This window comes from Excalfactoria chinensis, chromosome 5 (genome assembly GCF_039878825.1).
Source record: "Excalfactoria chinensis isolate bCotChi1 chromosome 5, bCotChi1.hap2, whole genome shotgun sequence".
In the NCBI taxonomy this organism is placed as follows: Eukaryota; Metazoa; Chordata; class Aves; order Galliformes; family Phasianidae; genus Excalfactoria; species Excalfactoria chinensis.
In genome coordinates this window covers 1,458,237-1,480,613 of record NC_092829.1, presented here as the reverse complement: position 1 = coordinate 1,480,613, position 22,377 = coordinate 1,458,237, and the positions used below count along the sequence as shown (strand labels likewise).

The window sequence follows — 22,377 nt, the reverse complement described above, 5'->3', positions numbered from 1 at the left end:
TGACTCAATTCTGTGTGCTAAATCACACGGGTGATTTTCATAAGTTAGAACTACAACTTCAGATCTCTGTCTTTGAAAGACATTGGCCAGGAAGACCCCACAAGCATCAAAAGAGGGAAGTAAAATTGTTTTTCAGCTCAGTTTTTCGGCATATTGCTCTTCTTTTGTAGTGGTTTCCTCCTACCTTCGCAAAAAAAAAGGCCAATGACACGTTGAGAAATACAATGACCCTGTCACACCTTCACACCCTTCTGCTGCAGGGGGGCTGCTTTCATTACATTTACGTTTTACATAAGAAAACAAGAGCTGCCCTGGTTAGCCTCAGTGGCAGAGAGAATGGCAGCTCCCACTGCAAGAGCAGAAAATGTGCTCTTTTCAGCAAGACAAAGATGTTTCCCTTGATCTCTTGTTAGATCGGATCTCTTAACAAAGAGAGAACACTTGGTGGGCTGTAAACTTCATTTGGTGATGATCTGCTGACCATTTGTTATTGGATGATTCATGGGGTCATCCCAGTCTCCAGCCTCCTCTGCACCCTTATGCTTTATTTCAGATGGCCTATTCTCAGTGCCATTTTCCATGGAAAATTGGCATCAAAAGTGGGACCTCATCTTGCATCTCAAAACGTGCTTCTAGTGCAGGTGACTCATGCCTCAAACAGCTGATCTTGGCTTCTGAGCCCTTGGGAAGGGTTCCACCCTGAACAGCAGATACCTGAACTTTTGGGGGAGCTGAGAAATTGCCCCAGAGCCATAACCCACGTTTAATTCTCACTGTCCTGCTTAGCTCAACCTCTTCTTCCTGATGCAGTCTTCTGCCCCTTGCACTGGTATATCTTCCTGATTACTTTGCCCGACCCTGCATCACTTTCTTCCTAACCCCAAACCCAGCCCTGGATCCCCTGACACCAACTCCTACCTGGGAGTTCACAGATTCAGACTTCCATCAGGCTATGCTCCCTGCACTGGAACATTCACAATTGATATGGCCTCTGCTCTCAGTCTGACCTGCTATAACTTTTGGTTCCTTTAGCCTCTTGACTCCAGCCCACCTTAATTGCCAGGCCTGAGACATCCTCATCCTGGCCATAAAAGAAAGCCTGGGAATTCCCATCCTTTTAAGACTTCTAGGTCCCCAGTAGACATCTTTGTAACTACATCTCTCCTGGCAGCAGAGATAAACTCATTTCTTGCAGGAAACTCACTCCAGTTCCACAAAAGCAACCATCCTCCATCTTCTCCAAGGTCACAACAGGGAGAACAAACTGGAGTCATTCCATAGGTCACATCTAGCCTGGGAGTCTTCAGTTGGACCTCACTGATCACAGAGGAAAGGCCCTGACCTCAATCATAATCTTTGTTGAGAATCTGCCTATGGCTGCGTCCATGTACCGAGATTGTTATCAAATGATTAAAGAAACAGATGGTGAGAACTTAGCCTCACACAGGCAGCCACGGTTCAGCCACTGACTCAGGAAGAGGCAGGGTTTCATCCACTGCATCTCCCAGTTTGCTCCTCTAGCTGGTCTGACAGCTGGAAAGTCTAAAGAAACCCCAAGTCATCACTAACCATAACCCCTCTATCAGCGATAACCCTCCCTGAGTTTTCCAGTTTATTTCTGGGACGTCAGTTCAGATCAAAGCTGATGATGACATTCTTTTTATGAAAATTAGTACAGGAGAACCACTTTCCTCCAGATGACAGCACTGTCCTCACTGCTCCCTCAAGGGTTTCTTACAAACAGCCACTTCCCAGAAAACTGCCTGGGCCCTCTGCACGCTCTACACATTTTCCCTCTGCTGAGAGCTCAGCCTGAATCCTCCCTGAATTTGCAGGAAAAGGCTCCCTCTGGGAGCAAGGAGCTACTAAAAGAACTCGACTGGGAGAAATCAGCAACTGGGAGAAATCAGCCTCGATGAAGGAGGAAAAGATAAACCCCAAAACCAAAGAACACAGCAGCTACCTCCAGGGGTGCAAGAACAGCTCAGACTTAGATCTACTCAACTTCCTCACTGTGCTGAAATGAAGGGGACGAAGCCACCTGTTTACCCCCTGTAGCTAGAAGGAGTCTCTAGAAGAGACTGAGCCTATACAAGCCTGCTAGCAGTGCAGAAGAACCCACCTCCTTCCACTGATTATAGAGGGGGATAGGACTAAAGCCCTGAATTAAGCTGAATAGGTACTTAGAGCACCCAGGAAACATCACAGGTGCTCCTGAAGGACCAGTCCTCTCTGTTTTTACTAGTGGATTACCTGATGTACGTTGTCTTTAAATGTTACTGATTCTTTGCTGTCATCCATTATTTCTGGCGTTCTGTGGTTGCCTGTGAGACTTGCCATATAATTAACCCAGTCTACAGGCCCTGAAGGCATAGTCATTTTAAATTCTTTCTCTGACACCATCCTGCCCTGTGGATCTGGGCCTGCCCCTGCCTGTCTGTTATGCTTCTACCAAAGCCTGGGCCAATTACTACTCTGCTACAGATCAAATACCCACGTTGTGATTTCCAAAAGCAGGGGACTTGGTGTATCACCCCTCCCTGGCAAACACTGATTTGGCTCTCAAGCCTCATGTTGTGCAGCACGCAGTACATCTTTACTCTGACTGGACTTAGTACTGAAGGGCACCAACCAGGATCCTGTTCTTCTGATGCAAGCTATGGTGCCTGCTGCTGGACCCTCTACCTTCAAGCCTGTGCTACTCACTGCTTCTGGTGATGAAATGACTGTGCCCATGAACATCACAGTCTCAGATGAAGGGCAGTTTGGGCAGCTGGCGTGTACCAGTTTACACCAACAGCACCAGGTGACTGCACAAGGTTGCACTGCCAGTCCTGTGACTTTATAGAAGCACAAAGGGACATCAAATATTGCTAGAGAAACAAATTCTCTTCCTATGGGAATGCCTTCCTTAAGACTTTGGGAACTGCAGATGAGTATATTCTGGGTGAGTGAGCAATACCTTCCCAGATTTTTGGTGTGTACTGTCAGTGCAGATGCAAACCAGCTGTACAAGCACTCAGACCTGTGGCACCTTACCTTTCAGGTGATCAGCCACCTCTGTGTAAGACTGTAGTACTGCCAGAGACACTGCTTCCCCTGAAACACAGAAGAGACGCAGCCCTGAGTTACATATAGGTGATAAACCAACCCCACTGTGTTCTCTGACAATGTTACGTTATGATTTTCTGCATCCTACGGTGCTTGAAGCTCTGAAAGACTTTGAAAGAAATAAAGAAAATTGGACTTTATGTTTCTGCAGAAGAGAGCTCCTAGATTCCCTAGGCTATCTCATGAAGTCACTCTCATTTTTCTTCTTGTTTCACATTTGTCTTGCAGGGGGAAAATTAGAAAAGCAAAAACCCAGTTTGAACTCAACATGGCTGCTGGGCTATAAGAGAACAAAAAAACTTCTTCACAATGTAGTGACAGTAAGAGGAAGGCTAAGGAGAATCTCCATCCTTTACTTTTCTCAGTGGTCACTGGGAATGTGACCACTGGAGGATAAGGAAAAGGCTGAGGTTCTCAATGCCTTTTTTATGTCTGTCTTTAAAAATCAGACCAGTTATCCTTGTGTAGCTGAACATGAGCCAGCTACAAGAAAGACATCGAAGCCCTGGAGCATGTTCAGCAAAGGGCAGTGTAGCTGTGAGGGGTCTGGAGCACAGGCCTTATGAGGAGCAGCTGAAGGAGCTAGGAAGAGGAGGTTCAGGTGAGACATTATTGCTCTCCACAACTACTTAACGGGAGGCTGTGGTGAGGTGGAGATTGGCCTCTTCTCCTGTGTAACTGGTGATAGCATGAGAGGGAATGGCCTCAAGTTGCACCAGGGGATTCAGGTTGGATGCTAGGAAATAATTATCTGAGAGAGTGGTCGGGTGCTGGAATGGGCTGCCCAGGGAGGTGGTGGAGTCACCATCCCTGGAGGTGTTCAAAAAACATTTAGATGTTGTACTGAGGGACGTGGTTTGGTGGAAAATATTGGTGATAGGTTGGACTGAATGATCTTAGAGGTCTTCTCCAACCGTGGTGATTCTATGATTTGGTTCCTGTAGAAGGAAGATGGAAAACCTATAAACACTGACGTACTTTATACTGAGAGATACCATCTTCAAAGAACATCAGCCAATAAAAGGAACTGATGTAATCTGACTGCTAGTACTGGGTGAGGGCCCATAGGACAGGATGCAGCATACGTTTATCATTTACACTTGTCTATAATTGTGGATTACCACACTGCGGAAAGTGTAGTGAGCAGCACAAGCATTGTCATACTCACAGCTGGCATAAAACAGCACCACTGTCTGGGCAGCTTCCAGCATGGCAGAGTGAAAGGTCTCTTCTGTCAGGGTAAGGATCTGATCCAGGGGCAGCTCTCGTTTCTTGTCCCTGGTAACTGCTTCCACCACCTGATCATCCTGAATGTCTGCATGGAGAAAAGTACGAACACACATGACAAAGGAAACTGCAGCCCCCTGCCTGAAACTTCACTGGGACATTTTAGGAAGCCACCACCTCTCAGCAGACACGTGGTGACTGTCAATTAGAGATTAAGTAACCACCTTACTGGGGGAATGGAAGGAACAGAGACAATCTAACTGACACACACACAAGCTCATTCAAATGCTCCTATGCCACCTCACACCACTGCCAAGCCGTACCCTCAGAATTGAGCACACTCCTTAAGCGTGCTGGATATTTGCTCTTCTACGTTCCTGTGACGCTTTTTCTGTGAAACAAAAACAACTCTGTGTGGAAAACAAATGCATTCAAGAAAGCATTGTAGGAGCCACTGTTTTCTCCCCGAGGAAAGCAAATCTGAAACAGCTGTTACAAAAACACGTCTCAAACCTTCCCAAAGGGACTAATAATTCTTATGCTTCTTCTGAAGCTAGGACAGAAGCTGGACCCAACCAAACATCAGTAGCTCCTCCCTCATGCAGAGGGCAACACAGAAGACAGCCTGGCTCTGTCTCCTTTGCAAATTCCCTTCAAACGGATAGCTTGCCATGGATTGGAAAGAGTATTATCTATTGCTTTACATCTGCATGTCTCTAGGAGTTGCTGATGGCGTGTCCTAACTGGTGATAATCGCCTTTTCACTTTCTGGTTACACACCTTGATTGTCATTCTCTTTTTCTTCCTCATCTTCCTCATCTTCCTCCTCACTCTCCTGGATTTGTTTAACCTTGCTCTTATCTTCCACCAGAGTTATAACTTCCTCAGTGTCTTCCAAGACCAGGTACTTGATTGGCACTCCCTAAAGAAAACAGGAACAAAACATCACTCTGCATCTCTTCTGTCTCCAAATGAAACTCAAAGCAGATGAGGAATTCTAATGGAGAGGGAGTGTGAAGTTCCCTCTCACCACCTAGCTTCTTATTCCTGGGGTATGTCATCAGATTCCTAAAGCTGCCAAACAAGGGATGTGCTTCTTTGGCCCAGTTTCACCTGCACCTTATTTTTTTTTTTCATTCCAGACTGCTATTTCCTTTTCAGGAAGTAATTGTAACTATGTGGGATTTTGTGTCTGTAGCGAGTGGTGAAAGTGAACACCTGCTCCACCTCCCAACATCTTAATACAGAGCTACTGTGAGAAAAAACCCAGAGGCCAAACAGTGAATGAGGGAGCTGAGGTACAAGCAGAGGGTCCACCCACTGTGCTGCCTGGTCCCTAGCCTAGGTGGGTGTCATGGTTTTGTAGGCTTTATCTTTTATCTCATGTAGCTCAACAAAGAAGAATGTTCCCAAGTGTAATGAGCTGCCAGCCCACGGAAAGAAAAGAGCAAAATTTATTTCTCAGAAATGAGACCGTGTGTCAGCTTAAAACCAGTTCTGGCACCGGCTCAGGAAGAGGCACTGCAGAGAAAATGAGTTTTATAGCGAACTGAGAGAAATGACAAACTGCTGGCACCTCCCATTGGCTCTAAGGGGAGAAACACACAGTGCACATCTCTCAGCAGGTCAGGGGAAGCCCTCAGGGGACACTCAGATTCAGGTCTGATCGTGTACCTTTGCAATCACAAGTGTGACAGTTCAGGTAATTCGGGGCAACATCTGTTCCCTGACATTTGTTGCCTCACAAGCTGGGTCAGGCCTCTACAGAGCTTAGCTCATCTTGATCAGCCTCTTTTAATTTAGGCCCTGCCCTTTTCCCAGATCACTACCAGAGGCGTTTGGTTGCATCAGTTCAGCACAGACCTATGGTTGTTTGCTTTCTTGGCTCTTAGTTTCATGCTCGTTTCCTCTTCCATCTTTTGAACTCCTTTCCTAAGGGACCAAGGGCCTTTGGAAGTCCAGATCTTACGGGAATTTATGCTTGCAGTACTATCTTAGGTAGTTCACAAGCTTGCACTGACTTAATATACAATAGAGAGATCACTCTCTGATTAGAACCCAAAATAAACACTTCCATTTATCTCCTGTAAGCAGGCACAATTCCTCTGCAGCACCAAGCTAAGGCAGTTCCAAATGCATGCATGCAGCTATGGAACGACATCTTGAGTTTCTTTGAAGGCCATCAAATAACAAAGAGGTTAGCAACACCTTAATACACTCTCAAGAGCAGCATGTCCAGATTGGAAATAAGAGTTGTACAATAAAGAAAACCATCAAACCTCATCCGGTGTTTTGAGAGCAATGTTTGACCGCCGCAGAATGTTCAGATCCACAAGGTCCCTTCCAAAATACAAAGTGAACATTAGATGGTGTGATGATACGCAGGGTTACATGCCCTATAGCCTGCCTGTCTGACAAACACACACCTCCCTCTGCTGCACCACATGCCCACAGTGCCATGCTTCTGGGCCCCAGAGTACGTGCTGGAGCTCAGTCCACCTGAACTCAGTAGGTGTTGGAGGAATATGTTCCAAGTGACCTGGCGGGACTCACGCCACGTGTGCTGCATAACATGCCTATTTCCTGAGGGCTCTGAACTGCCTTGCTGTGATTCACATCTTTGCTCATACATCGGTAACCACATCTCAATGCAGCTGCTCAGATAGCAGACTCCAGCTCACATGTAAACACAGCCAAGAAGTGCCTCTGCACACGGAGATACCACGATGGCAGAAAGCCAGAAGACAGCCCACACCCATCCTTCCCATCTTCGTTCTTCTTCCTCCATTGCACTGCAACCAGCAGCATGGGCACAGAGCAGACATGACACCTCACGGTCCCAACCCAAAGCTGCTGGATCCCCCTCCAAAACCTGAAATATAGGAGCAGGCATCTGCTCACAGGAATGTGAGTTTCTGACTTGTCATGTGCTGCAGGTTTCATGTATGAAGCCTGACTCCCTCCATGCATAGATCTGCTACAGGCCAGCCATGTAGCAGGTGTGCATGTCTCCAGATGCTCTCTGGGAACATTTGCAAACACAAGAAGCACGTGGAGGCTTCCAGCCCTACTTATGGGCAGGCCACAGCCAAGATGGGCTGTGGAGAGGACACAAAACAGGATCTGCTGTATGCAGGACACTTCTGAGCCAGTGAAACAGTGGTAAAGGAAACCAACAGATCTTTGCAGCATAGCCCTCATGGGAAGCAAACTTGTTGCTTAACTCTGGTGTTCCTTTCTAATTGAGAAGATACCATTTACTGAGCAGAAAACCAACCCAGTACCTGTGAACTCACACAGCAGCACCCACAGTTTCTGTCCTTAATTTAAGGGCAAAACACAAGCTTTTTGTCTGTGCATTCCAAGTTTCCTTTCTGAAGTTTCCCTTAGTCTATTTTTCTACTTCTAAATCAGCAATAGACTCAAACATTTCTACACTTCCAGACCGTCTGAAACCAAACTTACCTGATTCTGGAGAAGTCCTCAAATATGGCATCTTCTCACAGGACCTAACTTAGTTTTGCTGCTTCTCATACAAATCAGAGTAAGCCCTCTGACTGTGATCCCACTGGCCTTGTTGTGCAGTAAACAAGCACAGAAACAGCACAGGAAAAAAAAAAGAAAAAAAGAGAATCCTCCAAGCATTGGAAAGCAATTACCTGGACAAAATGGCAACTCCTGCTTTCCCCAGGAGTTTCCAGGCCAAAAATTCTGCTGTTCTCCTGTCTGCCTCGTAGGTTTCTTTCTGGCTGAGGACAAACACAAGTGGTAGCCCAAGTTGTAAATGAACTGTGGAAACTTTCTCTGGGTCCTCAGCCACTTCAGTCTGGAAAAGATAACGTGGTTACACTGCAACACATCTCCACATCTCTGAACATACTTCCGCTCTTCCTCACCCAGATGCTGATTTCAACAGAATTTCTTTGACTTTGTTGCTGAAATTGGACAGCGAGGTCAAAAGTAAATGGAAAGGAAAGCAGAAAGTCTCATTTTCTGAGGAAAACTGCTGGAAAAACCAATCACCAGATTGTCATCGGTTTAAAAATTGTTGGAAATTGACATTAAGAGCTGGGAAATCCTTCCTCACTAAGCCTAGGAGAGGGTTCATAGCCTGCAATTTCTAAGGCCGACAGGTAACCTGGAAGGCTGATCTCCTGCACAGCCCGAGCCACCACGATCTCTGCAGTCACAGAAATAAGGATACTCTCCAGAAAAAGCCTCCAGCTCTGATTTGAAAACATCCACTGAAGTAGAACCAACACAGCCCTGATTAAATAGTTCTAACCTTTCATGATCTTCTCTGGGTATCAGTATGCATGTTCTTTGTGACTTAGCAACTCCTGATATCAAATTTCCATTAATTACTATTTGTCTGGCAGTTTGAAAACCCTGACTGTCAAATACAAGAGCTGGCATCCTTTCTCTGCTCTATCTTTGACATGCTGCTTCACTGTAACACAGAGCTGCTTAATGAAGTGCCTCCTCTTTACAAGACTCATTCGGGAGGCTGGCTGAAGGAGGCCCTTCCCCATTCATCTACCCATTATTTTGGCTGGGCAGAGCTGTCACCAGTGGGAACTGGAGCCCTGCTAAAGTTCACTGCCCATAACAGGCACTGCTGTCTGCCATCTCCACGTGCTGAGCTGCCTGAGAGGAATCCAGAAGTCCCAGCAAAATCAAAGGTGCACCTCCACTCCATTTTGAACAAAGCACAATTCCATTCATGTTGGCATTACCACAAGAGCACACACAGGCCTTGGGATTCCTGAAAAGGAGGATCAAACTTAGAAGTGTAATGGAGTGTTGCTCAAATCCAGGCCCAGGCCTGTTCTTCACTTGAACTCAGCTTGGGAGCTTTACCATTAGCTTAATGGAGAAGGGGCAGATTCTCATGCCCTGCCTTGTCCTCTGCACACCCCTCCCCCATCCTTACATCTGCCCCAGCTGCCTTCACTGCTCAGCCCGAGTGCACCATTTCTCCTTACCACAAGAGGAGCTCCCATGAGTTTGAGGTGTCTGTGTATGTTTAGCACTGTCAGATCCTGCTCCAAGGGTGTCCTCCTGCAGGGCTGTGCCAGGTCTGTGGCCTGCTGGCAATGGCAGAACAACAGCTGGGCAGATGATACATCAGGCTCATTGCTGCTGTGAGAGAGAAAGCAAAGAGCACACTGAGCTAGTAATCCACCGCAGGGTTTTAAAACACCCTGGCAAAACGAGAGTTTTGCTGACATGTTTTAGAAGGCAGATGATGCTCCAGTTCAGGGTGTGACTGGCTTGTGGGACTCCAAGAGCCCTGCTACCAACAGGTACACTTATGTCCAGGCACTGCTGTATCAAATGAAAACTCAGCCTTACCGAGTATAAATGACCTCAATCCAAGAGCTCAGCTTGAAAAGGACACAAAATAAAGCTTTCTTTTAAATCTGAGCTGTGCTGCTCCAATAAGGACCTCGGCAGGAGGAGGACAGCTGGAATACAAGTTTACTCACATCTTTTACCTCACGGATGACATCTTACATACTGCATAAGGAATATTTCACCTTTCGATCAGCTTTGGTTTTGGCTATCCCAAAGGAAGCAGTGAAATCAAGCGCCATACATGGCTCCTTGGCTTACGGTTTCTGGTACCTGCAGTGGGGTTAGCCCATGGGTCAGCTTTGAGAGGCCTTCTGCATTCATTCCACTGTCTCTAAAATAGGGATTACCTTTATTTGTAAAGGGCTTTAAGATTTCTCTATGGAAGAGTGAGGTGCTACATTAAGACACCAAAGCCTGACCGCCACTCTGCTTTTGGAAGGATAAAGCCATATCCTGTCCAAATGACAATCATGCCATCTAGTGGCTGCCACAAAACGCCATCCCTTATCATGACCCAGCCAGGATGGGATGTGAAAACAATGGGATGTGAAAACAATCAAACAGTTGTATATACGTTTTGCTGAAGGTACATCATGCTATCTGATACTCCCACTTTCCTCTCTCCCTCCCAGCTTTCCCAAGTGCAGTATATCATTCCAGCAGCAACTCGCATTAGAATCGCAGAATCACAGAATCACAGGATGGTTTGGGTTGGAAAGGACCTTAAGTTCATCTAACACTGACACTCCCTGCCTTGGGCTGATTGTTCCCCACCAAACCAGGCTGCCCAGGGCCCTATCAAGCCCAGCCTTGTATGTGTCCAGGGATGTGGCAACCATGGCTTCTTTGGGCAGCTGTGACAGCGCCTCACCACCCTCGAAGAATTTCCTCCTTACATCTAACTCAAATCTCCCCTCTTTTAGTTTAAAACCATCCCCTCTTGCCCTACTGCTATCTGCCTGTGTAAAAAATCAGCCTCCCTTCTATTTATAAGCTCCCTTTAAGTACCCGAACGCTGCAATGAGGTCTCCCTGGAGCCTTCTCTTCTCCAGGCTGAATGACTTCAGCTCCCTCAGTCTTTCTACAGAGGTGAGGTGCTTCAGCCCCATGAGCATCTCCGTCGCCCTCCTATCCTCGTGGCTCCAGCAGGATTAAAGGATCCACCCTTCTAACCCAGCTCTTCCTGTTACAGAAGGGATGGTGTGAGCTGACCAGGTCCAATGAAGCCATCAACTTGGGAAGCCTCAACTGCAGCACTCCAGGGAGCACCATCTCCTGAAATTAAACTGCAGAACTCACTGCTACTGGAAATTGTGATGACTAGTAGAATTGTTTTTAAGAAAAAAGTCTGGTTGTTGTTAACATCATGATACGCGTTCAGCTTCCAACTCTAAAAGACCAGAAACCTTTGACTGCCAGAAGGTGTGATGCTGCATGCAACTTGCAATTTGTTTCCTCATATCCCTTGGTAAGTATCAGTGGCCACAACATGAGGTAAGTGAGCTGAGTAGGCTTTGCTCAGGCTCTCCACAACAGCTCCTACACTTCTCAGCTGGCCAGACTTACTCAATAAAGAATGAGGCAGATTTGGGGCTGAGTGTGTCTTAAGATTATAACATCAGCTATACCAGCCCCTATGAAAATCAGGGAGATACCAGCCCAGGCCTTTAGATGTATCCAAGCTGCATGGGGGAGGATCAAGAAGGTCTCAGTAGGAAAGGCACACCTGTCCTGCAATGACTCCAGTAAGACTTCACCCACTGTGCCAGATTTGTTTTTTATTAAATTTCCAGGGAGTCTATGGCTGAGATTTGACCAGTTAGCCAAGGGACGGAGATAGTGGGCTCTTCTCATATAAAATCCCATTCTTAGAGCAGTCACAAATGACCTGGCTAGTCCAAATCTAGGTACACAAACAGCAACTGGATCTGACTGTGCATCCTTAGTTGTTATCCTACTATCATCCCAGGCAGGCTCTTTCACCTTGAGATGCAAAATGCATATGCAGGCTTTGATCTCGTTGACATTCAAGGGGATTGAGAGTAGTCAACGTTACCAATTGGATGGAAAGAAGATTTCTAAATACTCCTGAGTAACCCAAGCTGCTCTTTCACTGGAAATCATCTCTTATTCTCCATCTCAGCAAGAGGCCAGCAGTGAGCCTAATGTGTGACAGGCCTGGTAATATTTAGACCCTTTAAACCCAGGCTAGGAGGTTTACTTCTAATGAAAGTGATTTTTCTCCCACATGAGCCAGTGATGATGCCAACCCAAGATTTGACATGACAATCTGAGGAACTAAGAGAAGAGCAAGCAGTGTCTGGACATACCCAGCATCTTTCAACAGTGTCGCCTCGGTTGTTAGAACAAACTGGTGGACAGTTCCATAGACAAAAGCCACCTCCATCACAGCTCTGTGCTCTGCAAAGGGAAAAGCATGATTAATTCACTGCTGCAGCTCACCCACATCTCCCCTTCAAACCTTTCAATTCTCCATTTGCAAGATTCTTTCATAAACTCTCTTCCATCTTAGAAAAAAAAAGGGCTCTGGAAGGAGAGCAAAGGTAAAAAGCTGTGTTAATACCTGCTGTTCCAGTAGCTGGTACATATGCGAAGACCATGTTCGATTTCCCTTTCAGTGCATTTTCTATGTTCTGAAGATCCATCGGTGTTTCAACATATTTAACTTCATTGAATAGCAGGGCACTGAGAAGCCAGAAAACTCATTACCAACTGTTTTCTTTTAGGAGAAAATATGCAGCTTCATAACCATGGAAAAAAATACAAAGGTAAAAGTCCAGCTTCCTGCTTGCAGATGCAAGATTAACAGCCAAACACAGCTGCCCAGATGTGTGCTGCTGAGCCACCACATCTGGAGGACACAGATTTAACAGGGTCAAACCAGACCAAAGTGAGAAGCAGCCTTCTGGTTGGCTGAAAGCAGCCTCAGGAATATGTGGAGTTTCTATTCATGCAAAACTTACTGTCAACAAGTAAAAATGAGCAGAAAATGATTTCACTGAGATCAGCATGGTCTGTACTTACAAGAGAACATTAGCAACAATGGAGTTCACATCAAACAAGGCATCGGTAGGGAATTCTCTGATCAGCACGTTACCTCTGGGGAGGGAAGAAAGAGTGTCACCAAAGAAGCCACGAAGGATTAGCTGTACACACTGAATTCATTTCTGCTGTGTTGAACAACTCCTGATATCTACTGGAAAGAAAATGTCAGGACTGCAGTTGGGGAGTTCCTAGGTCCTGCTCCTCCTCTGTCATGCACAACCATCAATAAGAGCTGAGCACATCAGGTTTGAAAAAGACCCCAACCTGATATATGGAAAGCTTCCAGCTCACAACCCATAGAGGGATCAAGAGCTAAACATTCCCATCTAAGGTGGATGAACTAATCACACCAATAGGAAGAGCACCAAAGAATGTTTCTTTCTCGGACTAGATCCAAAATTTAGCACACTGAATGTAGCTTTGGGGGGCCCGAAGGTGGAAGCCCCCAGGACAGAACGTTTGACAGAGGATTTCTATTTCTTGTAACAGAATAGGTATGTGCTGCTAAAAAAGAACATGGAGCAGGAAAAGGGGTTTCATGCTGAGGACAAAGCATCCAATTTGTGTGTTTCAGACCTTCTGGGGAAACTTTTGGTTCCAGATATGTTTGCAGACTGGGAAAAGAACTCACTGACTGGGAAAAGAACTCACTGAGAGCAGCCCTATGGAGAAGGACTTGGGGGTTCTGGTGGACAAGAAGCTGGAAATGAGCCAGCAGTGTGTGCTTGCTGCCTGGAGGGCCAATTGCATCCTGGGCTGCACCAGAAGAGAGGGCAGGGAGGGGATTGTGCCCCTCTGCTCTGCCCTCGTAAGACTCCATCTGCAGTTCTGCATCCAGGCCTGGGGCCCCCAGCAGAACAAAGACATGGAGCTGTTGGAAAGGGTCCAGAGGAGGGCCACAAAGATACTCAGGGGGCTGGAGCACCTCCCCTATGAAGAAAGGCCGAAGGGGCTGGGCTTGTTCTGCCTGGGGAAGAGAAGGCTCTGAGGAGACTTCATTGCAGCCTTCCAGTACTTAAGAAGAGCTTATAAACAAAAAGGAGACTGACTTACACAGGCAGTTAGCAATAGGACAAGGGGGAATGGTTTTAAACCTCTCGTCTAAGAGATTTAAATTGAATGTTAGGAGGAAACTTTTTACTCAGCGGGTAGTGAAGCCCTGGCACAGCTGCCCAGGGAAGCTGTGGGTGCTCAGTCCCTGTAGGGATTCAAAGCCAGGCTGGATAGGGCTTTGGGCAGCCTGATCTGGTGGGTGGCAATCAGCCCATGGCAGGGGTTAGGGCTGGGTGGGCTTTAAAGATCATTTCAACCCAGCCATTCTGATACTACAAACCTTTTCCTGAAGTCTCTATGCCACTGCTATCCTCATAGCTCCTCTACTCCTATGCAGGCATCTCTATTCCCTCACAGCATTTCATCCAAACCTCTGTACTTGAAAGCAATCACAGTGTGGAGGTCAGACAGCTCCCCCTTACCTGAACAGGTAGGCTTTCCTTAATGCGTTCTCTTTTCCACAGTATCTTGAGACATCCTCTTTGGGACACTTGACCTAGACATTGAAAGCATGTCATCAGTCACTCATCTCCACAAATGATGACAAACATACAGCACCACAGCTTTCTCCCATTCTAGACTGTAAGGATGAGCCTTTTCAAACCTGCCTGGGAGAAAATACACACTCACACAGTAAGACAAACAGAGTCCAGTGGTGTGGACTGAAGTTTGTATTTCAGCTCCTCAGCTCAGCTTTCCTTAATTTGGGTCAGATAGTATTAAGAGAACTTGTGATCTGCCAAGTACATTCAAAGGGACAGACCACTACTTGCTTATTGATCTCAGTTTGTACTTGGAGGCAATGAAATCCACACACACACACACACACATAAAAGTACTTCTTACCAAATCTAACCGTACTTGCCCACATTTGTAGTTCACACTCCTAAATCTGCATAAGGTTTCATTAAAAAAAAAAAAATCTGTTTAGCATTTACTGTAATGTATGGAATGGGATCTGATCCCATTCAACATCTTTCATAGCTCAAGCTTCTTCTCCCCTAGTGCACAAGCAAGAGAGAGTTGTGCAGGTCTCATACTCTGGGTGAATCAGCAGGCTCTCTTGTGTAACACAGTGGGGATCATACAGTTCCCTGTACCATGTTGAGGGTACACAGCAATAACCAGGCAACACCACACATGAAATACTTGGGAAATCAGATGAGATGAGCCAGCTACGCTTGATACGTGAGGCTTCCCACAACAAAGGCCAATTTTCAAGAAAAATCTGAGAAGTTAAATGTCCCTTACACCCATGAATGCAAATCAAAGCTCTGTTTGGAGTGTGGACAACATAAAAGTTTTCCTCAGATAAAGGAACCTGCACCTGTCCCACAGACAAAAGGTGTGACACAAACCACAAGAAGAAGGTATGATGCTTTTGACTCATAGCTGTGCAGTGTAGTTACAGCTGACCAGGGCAAGGGGAAAAAATGGATGCTTTGCTGCAGCCAGAATCCACTTTCTTGTGGGAGTCCTCTACTTTCCATCACCCAAGGTGGGTGCAGACGATTTCTGTCAACCCCACCGTCAGCCCTACAAAAATACTCTGTCCCACTCCTTCTCATTTACCTTCACCACTGAAATGCCGTAGTCGTGCAGAGCCTCAGCTGAGTTTTCAATCTGTTCCAAGAAGGGCTGGGCACCAGGAGAAACTGAAACACCAAAAAAAGCTGGTTTTAGTCCCTTCCCGTTGCAGACCAGGAAGCAGAAGAGCAGAACAACCCTTTTCTCTCTGGCAATGTTAGCTTTTCTGGGAGTATGTCACTCCCTGGTCAGACCAGGATCATAGTCTGCCTGTGACAAGGGGAAGGATGGGCATCAATGTATGTAAAGATCATTTATGAATGATCTTTAAATTCAGATGGATTTCAGTTCTCCAAGTCACTACGACATTCCAAGATGCCAAAGATTCCTAAGCAACATGACAACCTCTGCTCTGTGCTGCAGGACACACTGCAAAGCAATACAGTTACACTGAGCAGCAGTGATGACACTCAAGAATGCTGCATGCAGGCTTTTGCAGGTGCCACTAGGAACTGTCCATGTCCCCTTCTTTTGCCTTCAGGGCACTGTTTGTGCTCTAGCATGGTAACAGCATGCTGAAGTCCCCAAGCAAACATCATCAGGACATTCGTGCAGGCCTGAGTGAGAATAGGGAGCTGCAGCATGCTGAAGGTGGAGGTGTGTGAGGGGATTTGCCTGGGGGAGACAGAGACTGGAAGTGGTTTTGTTAGATGGGCATTGTTCTGCTGGGCACACACAGAGTCCTCAAGAGCATCCTCCTGCCATGCAGTGGTACAGCACTCCCACAGTGTGGCCTTGCTCTTACTCAGAGAAAGGTGTCTACTTAAACAGAACTAACTGTGGGCAACACCACAAACACCTGCAGGCTCCCCAGTTTCCTTTCTGACATGCCCAGCCAGCCTCTCAGTACTGATGTGGGAGCTGCATTGGTGTCTCAGCCCACATTGTAAGTCTCTGGGAAACCACACTTGGGGGCCATGGAGGTGCAGAACAAGAATGGCAAGGTGGTAGATCTCCTTGTAATTACTCTGTGATGTGCTCTGGAAAAGAAATACAGCCCCTTTCAGGGGGTAGTTCCTTACAGGGCATCTCAAAAATTAATGAAAAGGCTTGAAGGAGTGTGCGTAGGGACACAGCCAGGAAAGATCTCACCCCTGGGCACCTCTGTCTTCAAGGAGCACTCAGGAGCTATGAAAACATAGATCTGCCAGCTGAGTTTGCCCAGCTCCTCAAAATAGCTTTGCATTGAGACATTTCAGGAATTGACCCTTCATTATTCCACTTTCACACAGACTCTGACGTGAGTCTTTCCTGAAAACCTAGGCTGATGTAAATGCATGCTATTGAATACATACCAGCATGACTGAAATAAGCCAGTGAAGCCTTGCTAGCTTGCAAGCCATTGAAGTACTCATGGGGGCTCAACTCCTGTAGCAGACTTGCACTTCCCAGCATCGGAATGAAGACAGCACAGAAGAACAGGAAAGAGAAGGAAGAAACCCATGTGTCCTCCTGAGCTGACATGGTTATTATCAGTTACAGGCATAGAAGAGCCACAACTGGAAAAGAAACAGATAAACAAAGCCTATAAACATACATATATGTACACACACACATATCATATATATGAACGTACATATGAACCTTTTCTGTTCAGACAGGTGGAGCACAACTGTAAGTTACAAATGTGACAGCTGCACAAACAGCTGAGGGAAGTCATGAACTAGTTACTAGAGCAGCAGGTGACTCACACAGCCATGAGGATGACAGCAAAAGGCCATTCTCTTTCCTCTGAGTGGTACCTGCAAGCACATGGACCCTCAGTGCCTTCAGTTCGGGGCTACTGTTCTTCTTTCCCTTTTGTTGTCACTTTGGGTCACACAGAAATCACAAATGCAGAAAGAAAGCAGTGATGGTATTATACACTCTCCCAGTGTCTCCTCATCTCTCTGCAGTTCAGGTCCCAGCTAAACCAAATGGGAGAGGGTTTGTCCAGACTGCTCCATGTCATGTCTTGCTCAGTCCCACCTCACTTTTTTTCTGTCACCGGTGACACTGGAGCAAAATCTATGACACATGCCAGGCTGCAGGACAGGCCTGGTAGCCTCCTCCCACTCTGGGACTCTAGATGGAAATGACTGGGAGGAAAGTCAAGAGAAGTTGTGAGATGCCTCAGAGAATGAGGCAAAGACCAAGTGTGCAAGCCTGCTGCTAGGCTTCACCAGCAGCGCTCCCCAAGGTGCCTTGCCACAGCTGTGTAATTCCTCCTACTTGGATTAAAGGGCTATGGAGAGATATGGACAACAAGCTATGACTACAGGATGAGAAAACAACTTCTTGCCACTTAATCCCGCTGTTTAATACCAAGCTCTCTTGCAGCCTGCTCTTCGGGTACCCATCTTTGCTGCTGAGCATGCTAGAGCAAGGCTGGTTCCTGGTCAACAATGAGACAAAGCTGGAATTCAAGCCTCGAAGAAGCTGTTTGCTTCGCATTATGAGCTGCAGCTGTTTTCCTTAACAAATGTCCCTGTGTACACGGGCTATTATTCCTTCCAGTGCCGCGTCAGATGCTGTCAGCTTGTTATTGTTGCTCTGTTAGGAACCCAAAGTCAGATGCTCGAAAACAAGCAGGCAAAGACCCTCTGCCTTGCAGGTAGCGAAAGTAAGGCATGCCCAACCTTCAAAGGCCTCCTTCTCTCTCACTCGTGTTTAAGAGGTGTCCGGATGAGGCCTTAACAGCACAAGGGAACAAAGACAGCTCAGAAAGGAATGAAATCTTTTCATCCCAAAGTCTCCCGTCCTCTCCTTCCTACTTTGGGATGTGCCAGGCGTTTCTGGTTCTCTGCCCTCCCATCTGTTCATCTGGCTTACAGAGGGGACAGAGATCAAGGGGATGGGGGGATGTTTACTGAATGACAAACTTGGCTACAGCAGGATGGAAAAATAAACTCAATCCTGGCATGTGGGAACCAGCCCGGATCAAATGGGAAAGTTTACTACTAAGGAGGCAAAGCCAGAGGAGCAGCCCACAGTGATTCCAGTACTTTGCAGCCTGATACCTGGAGGAGGGAGCTTGCAGTTTAAGACTCAGCTCTGACTTCTTCCTCATCCTCTTCCCTGAGCCCTTGCTGAGTTCTGCAAGCCCCAGCCCTTGGGCTCTCCCAGCCCAGCCTCTGGATCACAGCATGCTGCTCTCCCAGATGTAAACAGGAACTTCAGAAGCACCCAGTGGAGGGAACCAAAGTCAAGATTTATCGCCCACGTTCAGGAGAGACTTAAAGCACCTGGATCTGGGATTTTCTTCTCCCTGTGTAAATCATGCCCCATAAATGTGTCCAAGCTGGTAACCACTGAAAACACATCTCCTCACAGGAGAAGAATTTGTTGTCAGTCTACTGACTGTTCCTTCAGCCTCAGTATTACAACAGCCTCTACCCGCCCAGCTAGAAATCTGGCAGTGATTATATCCCTTTGCTCATATCCTGTCCTCCTCCTCCTGCCATTTCCCATTTTGCCCCAAAATCACACGTAAGACCCCTGAGCACATCTTGCCTCAAACTACTTTAAAGCCAGGCCTGTCCCCACCCTAGAGGTGCAGTCCTTGGCCAGCTCAGCCTTCCCACCACCGTTTGGTTAAGCCAGGCTTAAGGGCTTCCTAGCAAGTATGAAGACTCAGATACATCTCTGGAGTCAAAATGAAGCCCAAATATGCCCAGCCACAAAGCAGAATCAATAAGGGACCAATAGCACCAGGGGATGAAAAGCTGTCTTCAAAGCTTCATGGTGGAGTGTTGGAATTGCTTCTTGATTGGAGGATATCAAGAAGAGCTTGGCCAAAGGACAGTTTAGAAAGATGTAGTGCAGTCTCAGGGCAGAGGTCTGTGAGAGCTTCCCCAGTTCCATTCTCCCTGCACTGAACCTCACACAGGCTCAGAGAGGCAACGTGCAGTGCCACAGGGGAGACTGCTGTGCAGTGACCACGTACCGGCCAAGCACAGGAGTGCTGCAGCACACAGTCACAGCTCCATCCGGGTGTTCAGCATCACCACTGCTATCCAGCCTTCCACACTCAGCGTCTGATGGATTATCCGGCTTTTAGCCTATTCCCTGTGTCACCTCTTTTCCAACGAGGGAAGATTAACACCATGGGGTTGGAAACAGCCCGAACTCCCTACAGCAGCCACTTGCAGGATTACCAGGGATGTGTGAAAATACCGGGGCTGTGTGAACTGGCCCTTATTACAGCAGTGACTCTAAGGGAAAGGATCTCACCAAGAACCCACGAGGATACGGGGAACAGGCTACAGCTAAACACCCTAACAGACCCCTGCTAGTGGAAAACCTCTCAGCAGCCACAGGCAGCTGGGACAAGTTGCAGCCTTGCTTTGGCTGCTGTCTTTTAGGGAAGGGCTCTGTGTCACTTGTGGGAAGCCCTCAAAGCCACAGGCCACGGGGCAGCCTAGCACATCACAGCCATTGTGCAAGGCCTGGTTTGTGTTTTCACTGTCATACCTTCCAGACAAAGCCAGGTAAAATGGTTAGGGCCACTGCAGGTGACCTAAAATAAGAGTAATTGCACCAGAAACACATTGGCATAAATTGCTTGTGCCATATCAATGTTGCTTGGGATTCCTGCAGTGTTAACCATGGGCTGGGATCCCCTCACCTCTGATGACAGTTCTAAGGTTAATTATCACTACACTGTTTTGCTGGAATAAAGAGCTTATCAGTCAAGTCAGCCCCCCTCAACATTTCTGAGGGCCAGTTCTTTGACCCACTGGGATGCATTCCTGTGTGACCCGATCTAGATGTTCCTGCACAGGTTTGGGGATTGGACTAGATGATCTTTCGAGGTCCCTTCCGACCCCTGACATTCTGTGAATGGGGCCACGCTCACCCGTGCCATGGAAATGAACTATCTGCTGGCCAATTCCACCTGCCCCTTCTGCACATCAGTCTGAAGGAGGCACGTGATGGGACCTGTGAGCAGAAGGCAGCAAGTGATGTTCCCATCCTGCCCAATTCTGATTACTGCAGCGTTCTCTCATCACAAGCTGTCACGGGTTTGCCCCTTCAGCCACAGAAAGATGTTTATTTCCACAATGAGCGTATCAAAAAGCATCCCAACCCCACATAACCAACGCTAGGAGCCCAAAGCAGACCCATGTGCTGCATCCAGGGAGAAGCAAGAGCTTAATTGCAACAGTATTACTCCAGTATTTATCCACAAACACTTTCAAGCCCCAGGGCTGACAGGCTTTTTGTGCACAGACAGTTAGACTTTTTACAAACAGCATTTTAAGGACCTTGCAGACTGCTATGTAATCAGTCTGCTGCACAAAGCAGCGCCAGGACAGCTCATGTGACTGGAGGCACATCTGGCACATTAAGTCATATGATAACAGAGCTCCTCTCCCACAGTAACACTTCCCCCAGTGTCTCTTTGTGCCGCTGCCTCTCCCCTACTCTGTGATCCACAAACCAGACACGCTGGGCTCTTGGACCCCACATTAGGGAGGCACAAATCCTGGGCAGGACAGAGGCCCTGGTGCTGGCATTGAAGATATGGGGCTTGAATAAAGGGGGCCCATAGGGCAAGCTATTGTGAGCTACAAGAGCTGCATCTTTTGGCACAGGGAATCTTCTGATTTCTCAAGGGTCATCAACAGAGGTGGGAAAAGACATTTACAGCAAAATAATCCTTGCCTGTTGCCCAGCGTGTTTTGCCTTACTTGGTTTCTCTCAGTGCTGCCCTCATGTTGTTGTCTACCTGCAGAGGCTGGGCCTTCTCTTCTGCAGAGCACCCTGGAAAGAGGCCTTCAGCCACTTCCCTAAGTTTCACTTTCATTTTCACTTTCAGGTCCCACTTCCCAGCACCCAGGAACTCATTTGCTGGTCCAGCAGCCAAAGCAGCCTCACACCGCCCTGCCCACAATAGGCGAGAAAGGCTTCACTGCTGGTGCACAGCTGACAGCCCACACCTTGCCTGTGTCTCTGAGGACCTTCCTCCCACAGCTGGCACTGTGCCGGTCCATGTTATTGCTCAGCTGCCTGTAAGATGGCTTAGGGATGTCACATACCTGGCGGGCACTGCTTCCAGCAGCAGGCTGAAGTGCTCGTCCCTCGTCCCCAGCTGCAATTAGAGCACCACGTGTGAAGGTCTCCTGTAGGCTCCCGCAGTCCTGCACGGTTTGTGGCCTGGCCGCGTGGCACAAGAACCTGCAGGCAGCCCCGTCCTACACTTTGGCAATGGGATGTCAGAAATACAGCTGTGCCAAACGGAACCTGTCCATGATCTCTGAGCCCTGAATTGAGATCTCTTGGTCCTGAGGGGTGTCTCTAAGCTGCCCACCTGCTTGCTACGGCCTCTGGGCTCTGTCTATAGGCACAGGGATCTTCGCATAGAAAAAGAATAGAGGAGAGGGTCTCTGAGCTACATCCAAACACAACACAGGAGGCCCAACCTGCACCTACAGCAGCAGGCCTTCACCACGCACGTTTGCTGCAGAGGCTCAGACCTACGACGATACCTACAGGGATCTGCTGGCCGGCCTTGCTGTGGCAAAATACCTGCCTTTATAGTGTAAAGGCCCCAATCCCCTCTTACAGCAGCAGGGATTTCTAACTGAGGCCTACAGCAGCGCTGCCACCAGCGCCATGCAACGGGAGGGTCCGCTCCCGAGCTGCCAGGCCTTCTGCCCCTAACCAGATGTCAGAGCTGTGGCTGCCGCTATGGGAACCCCAAACCCCACCGGGACCCCCTTCCCTGCCTCCCTGTGGGCCCCTCACGATCCAGCCCCCCGCCCCGCCCCGCCCCTGCGGGGACCCTCAGAGCCGCCGGGCCCCGACGCCGAGAGGAGCTTCGCCCCGCCCCCGTCACCGCCGCCACCCGCGCCCGCACCGCCAGCCAATCAGCGGCGAGATCCCCCGCCTCGCCCCGCCCCCGCCCCCCTCCGCCGTCGGAGGCGTGGCGCCAACCCGGGGAGGCGCTCCGCTCACAGTGTGGAGGGGGCCGAGGGGGGGGCGCGTGAGTGG

At 48.0% G+C, this 22,377-nt stretch overlaps 1 protein-coding gene across 2 annotated transcripts in view; it reads right to left on the bottom strand.

Moving 5' to 3' along the window:
* The window catches only part of TXNDC16 (thioredoxin domain containing 16), a 41,457-nt gene extending 19,295 nt beyond the window's left edge, over positions 1 to 22,162 (bottom strand). Inside the window, exons 1-13 of one of the 2 annotated variants that reach the window (XM_072338781.1) lie at positions 21,423 to 22,162; positions 16,698 to 16,901; positions 15,388 to 15,470; positions 14,238 to 14,311; positions 12,742 to 12,816; positions 12,281 to 12,402; positions 12,027 to 12,117; positions 9,324 to 9,480; positions 7,998 to 8,164; positions 6,618 to 6,678; positions 5,119 to 5,260; positions 4,280 to 4,426; positions 3,040 to 3,099 (exon numbers count right to left, since the gene is read on the bottom strand). In XM_072338781.1, the coding sequence (XP_072194882.1) occupies positions 3,040 to 3,099; positions 4,280 to 4,426; positions 5,119 to 5,260; positions 6,618 to 6,678; positions 7,998 to 8,164; positions 9,324 to 9,480; positions 12,027 to 12,117; positions 12,281 to 12,402; positions 12,742 to 12,816; positions 14,238 to 14,311; positions 15,388 to 15,470; positions 16,698 to 16,866 (1,348 nt within the window). In that variant the 5' untranslated portion in view covers positions 16,867 to 16,901; positions 21,423 to 22,162. The remainder of the gene's footprint in view (positions 1 to 3,039; positions 3,100 to 4,279; positions 4,427 to 5,118; positions 5,261 to 6,617; positions 6,679 to 7,997; positions 8,165 to 9,323; positions 9,481 to 12,026; positions 12,118 to 12,280; positions 12,403 to 12,741; positions 12,817 to 14,237; positions 14,312 to 15,387; positions 15,471 to 16,697; positions 16,902 to 21,422) is intronic. The other variant, XM_072338780.1, reaches the window with a different exon arrangement.
* Positions 22,163 to 22,377: the final 215 nt, after the last annotated feature.